Raw genomic sequence first — 4,414 nt, forward strand, 5'->3', positions numbered from 1 at the left:
AGGCAAGCCATTTCAGAAGTGGATGCTGCTCCTGCTTCCAGGCTTGTTTTAGTTGGGAAGTTCCAGCCAACACTGTCCACCATGGGTACCCATTACCATTACCACGACTGGCACATCACTGTCACAGTGTTCAGCATCATAGCAACACGAGTTACCTCTGTACAGCAATGCACAGACCAGTGCTATACCACCTAGAAGAATGTTTGACACATTCTTATGATACAGTGACCTAATCTTTATTTATGTAACTTGATAATGTTAGACATAAAAGCTGCTAATTGCTCTGACCTGGGAGTTTCCAGATATATATGTGTAGTGACTATAATGAATTAGAGTGGAAGATATTTGCATGAATGTATACCAAAATGATTACCTTTTTTGTTAATATATTCAAGCTGTTTTATAGGCTTTTATGTCTTTATATTCCCATTGTTTCTATTTCCCATAATAATATTGTTGTTGTTGATTGCCGTTGAGTTGGGCATGACTCATAGCGACCCTATGAACAAAATACCTGAAGCCTTTCTGTAACTATTATCGTTTCTCAAAGTTCATAGTTTCAAGAGGCATGTTACTTAATAGGCCTGCATTATCACTGTTTTAAATGTAGGCTTCTTCCACAGTGTGTATACTAGAGTTTGTTTAGTACCCTTATGAACCTTTGTTATGTTTGAAACTTTTTTTTAAAGTTACAGATTTCTGTAAGTAAATACTATCGTAAATACTGTTTTGCACATATAATATTTTCTTAGCATAGATCCCTGGAACGGGACTTTGGTGAGTAAAAAGTACAAACATTTTTATGCTTTTATGTGAGTACCAACCTGATTTCTTAATGAGTGCCCATGATATGCCCAATTTCACATGTGTCATATGCCCAGGGTGTGAAACTAGCAATTTTATCTTAGCCTTATATGATTTAAGATTTATTTTTGTTCTCATAAATTTTATTACCTCTTAGAACAAGTTACATATCTCATTCTTTTCTAAGTATATATTAAGAATGAAATAATGGAAATTTTTTAAACCAGAGTATTTTCAAATAATGACATTTCTTTTAAAGATAATGTTTGAATTTTTGTTATCTCTAGGGAAAATTTAGAAACTTTAAGAGGTATGTGGCCCATAGTACACATGTCACAAATGTTCGCTGGACTTATGATGACAGCATGCTGGTTACCCTGGGAGGAACAGACATGAGTTTAATGGTGTGGACAAATGAAGTGGAGGGCTATCGAGAAAAAAGGCCTTGTGATAGTGAAGAATCTGATGTAGATTCTGAAGAGGATGGGGGTATGTCATTCTAAAATTTTTTCTTTTACTAAAGCTATAGAAATGGCAGAAGCTATTTAAACTGAAAAAAATTAAAACTAATTTTAATGAAGTAAATAATTTTGTTTTTATTATATTTGTTCTATTTAACACCAAAACAACAATTTAAGATTAACAATCTGTCAAACATTAATGACATAGATATTCTTCATCTACAAATGTAAGACAATACAAAACAACTATGAGACATCATCTCACCCCAGCAACAGTAGCAAAGTTCAACAGGGCAGCAGCCAATACATGCTGGCAAGGTTGTGAGGAGATTAGAACCCTTATTCACTGATGGTGGGAATACAAAGTGGTACAACCACTATCGAAGGTGGTCTGACACTTTTCTCAAAAAGTTGAAAATAGAAATACCATTTGATCATGCAGTTACACTACTGGGAATATACTTTAGAGAAACCAGAGCCATATATGCATGCCCATGATGATTGCTGCATTATTCACAGTAGTAAAGAGAGAGAGAGACAGAAGCAACCCAAGTGCCCATCACTAACAAATAGAAAAAACTATGGTACATCTACACTATGGAATGCGATGCAGAATTTAAAAAATAATGAAATAATAAAACATTACACAACATGGAGGATCCTTGATGATATTATACTAAGTGAAATATCTCAGTCACAAAAGGACAAATAGTACATTAACACCACTGTTATAAAATAGGACAGACATGGGGAGGTTGAGGAGGGAATGGGAGGGGAAAGAGTGGCTAGATAATGAACATTGCATTTGCACTTGATGAGGGAGAAAACTGAAAGGAATGTATAATTATGCACTGTATGTATGAAAACAATCTTAAACAAGGGGTGCATTGTAGAGTAGGATGGGGAGGGAGAGAAAAGTCAGGAGAAAATGTGCAACAATGAATAAATTTTTAAAAAGGTAAGACAATAATGTTAGAATAAATGTAATAATCCTTAAAATTTAAATTACTTTCTTTTCTAAATATATCAATAGAATTAGCTCATTATAGAAAAACTATAAAATACATGTTGTAAGAAATAAAACTCTTCAACCACTCAGAAATAACACTATTAGCATTTTGAGATACAACTTTAAACAAAGGGCTTTTTGTTTATTATTACTTAATAGTGCTTTGAAAAACATCATTACATAGCATTAAATAATTTTCACTGCCTGATTTTATATTGTTGATTGCCCATGTAATCAGTTTATACGATCATAATTTATCTACTCTTTAAAGCTAAAATCATATTTGATCCTCCTTATTACTTAGAGAATTGTTTTTTATTTTCATGGTAGGCTACGACAGTGATGTTACCAGGGAGAATGAAATCAGTTACACCATTAGAGCCTTATCAACAAATATTCGTCCAATGTTTGGGATCAAGCCTCATTTACAGCAAAAAGAGCCCTCAATAGATGAGAGGTAACTGTCAAGATTAATATTAGATGAAGAAAAATGTATTCATAATAAAATAGATTTGTAATTTAATTAAGCAGATTTCTTGTTAAAATTAACAGTGATCTTATTTCAAAATGTTCCCAGCACCACCTTGAAGACGTGCTTGTATTTACATACGTTTTGATGATAATACGGTCTTTTCAAGGATCTTCAGGAATAACTGTTGTCGTTAAGTGCTGTCAGATTGGTTCTGATTGTATAACTATATTTTATTTTTATGTTATTTTATTGGTTTAATTTGTATAAACAGATATCTTTTTAATACTCATATGTAATAACTTTTTTTATATACATGTGATTGGTCTGGAGGAGATAATAAAAATGGAGTGAAACATCACATGGTTTTTAGGAAACATGTGAGCAGAGGAATAATTCCATTTTCAAAAGGCTTTTATATCCATGTGATAAACTCTGCACTGCAATCTTGAAGACACAAGGTTTGAATCTACCGGCTGTTCTGCAGTCTCATCCTGTGCTATTAGCTGCCTCTGAAAACCCTCCAGAAGGTCTTCTTTGAGTTGGTTCTGACTCGATAGTACACAATAACAGCAGTCTTTGACTAAGGATAATTTTTGTCTCAAAAATTCTTGAGAAGTTTTAAGCATAATTTGTATTTAAGAAGAATGATCTTTATTTAGGATGAACAAATGAAAAATAAAGGTGGAATAAAGATATATGTATACTATTTTCTTTTAAAGTTTATTATTTGTGTGTATGTGTACCATCAAATCAGATCTGACTGCTACAGGAGGAGATTGCCCCTCCTTCTCCAGCAGAGCATCTGGTGGATTCGAACCATATGCCTCTGGGATTGCAGTACAGCTTCTTGTCACTAGGCCACCGGAACTCCCTGTGTATACTAATTTTATGAGGGATAATAATTTTTAAAATCATTAGATAATATGAGAAACAATAAAAGAGATATATGTGGTTCAGAAGTTTTAAGAAATAATGAAATATTCAGTGAGGAACAAAGAATAAGTGGCAGGTAGGAGTATCAGTGACCTTTTCTGTAGTCAGCCAGTTGGGAAGACTTCATTGGAGGGAAAAGTTAAACATAATTAATTCACACTTGAGCAGGATTTGTAGAAAACACCAGTGAACACAGTCTGAAAATAGTGCCACAGAACGTGGGGACTCACCCCGCTAGAAATGATTTATTACAAGAAAGCATTAGCCATCCCAGCAAAAATAACATTCAGTAGGGCCACAAACAATAAATGCTGGTGGGGTTGTGGAAAGATTATTATTCACTGCTGGTGGGTATGTAAAATGGTACAACCATTTGGGAAGGCAGTCTGGCACTTTCTCAGAAACTTGGAAATAGAAAAACCATATGACCCAGCAATTCTACTACTAGAAATATACCCTAAATAAATCAGAGCTGCCACCCAAACAGATGTATGCACACTCATCTTTATTGCTGCATTATTCACAATAACAGAGATGGAGGCAACCCAGGTCCCCATTAACAAATGAATGGATAGAAAAACTGTGGTATATTCACACAGTGGAATACTACACAACACTGAAAAACTAGGAACTAATAAAATGTTGCACAACATGAGTGACCCTGGAGGACATCATGGTGAGTGAAATATCTCAGTCACAAAAGGATAAATACTGCATAACACCACTGTTACAAAA

At 34.1% G+C, this 4,414-nt stretch overlaps 1 protein-coding gene across 1 annotated transcript in view; it reads left to right on the forward strand.

Annotated features, from left to right (window-relative positions):
- EML5 (echinoderm microtubule associated protein like 5) overlaps positions 1-4,414 on the forward strand; it is a 197,726-nt gene that overhangs the window by 147,662 nt on the left and 45,650 nt on the right. Inside the window, exons 26-27 of the mRNA XM_006879132.1 lie at positions 1,092-1,293; positions 2,605-2,731. Coding sequence (XP_006879194.1) covers positions 1,092-1,293; positions 2,605-2,731 — 329 coding nt within the window. The remainder of the gene's footprint in view (positions 1-1,091; positions 1,294-2,604; positions 2,732-4,414) is intronic.

This window comes from Elephantulus edwardii, unplaced genomic scaffold (genome assembly GCF_000299155.1).
Source record: "Elephantulus edwardii isolate Elephantulus edwardi_28Jun2011 unplaced genomic scaffold, EleEdw1.0 scaffold00002, whole genome shotgun sequence".
NCBI lineage: Eukaryota > Metazoa > Chordata > Mammalia > Macroscelidea > Macroscelididae > Elephantulus > Elephantulus edwardii.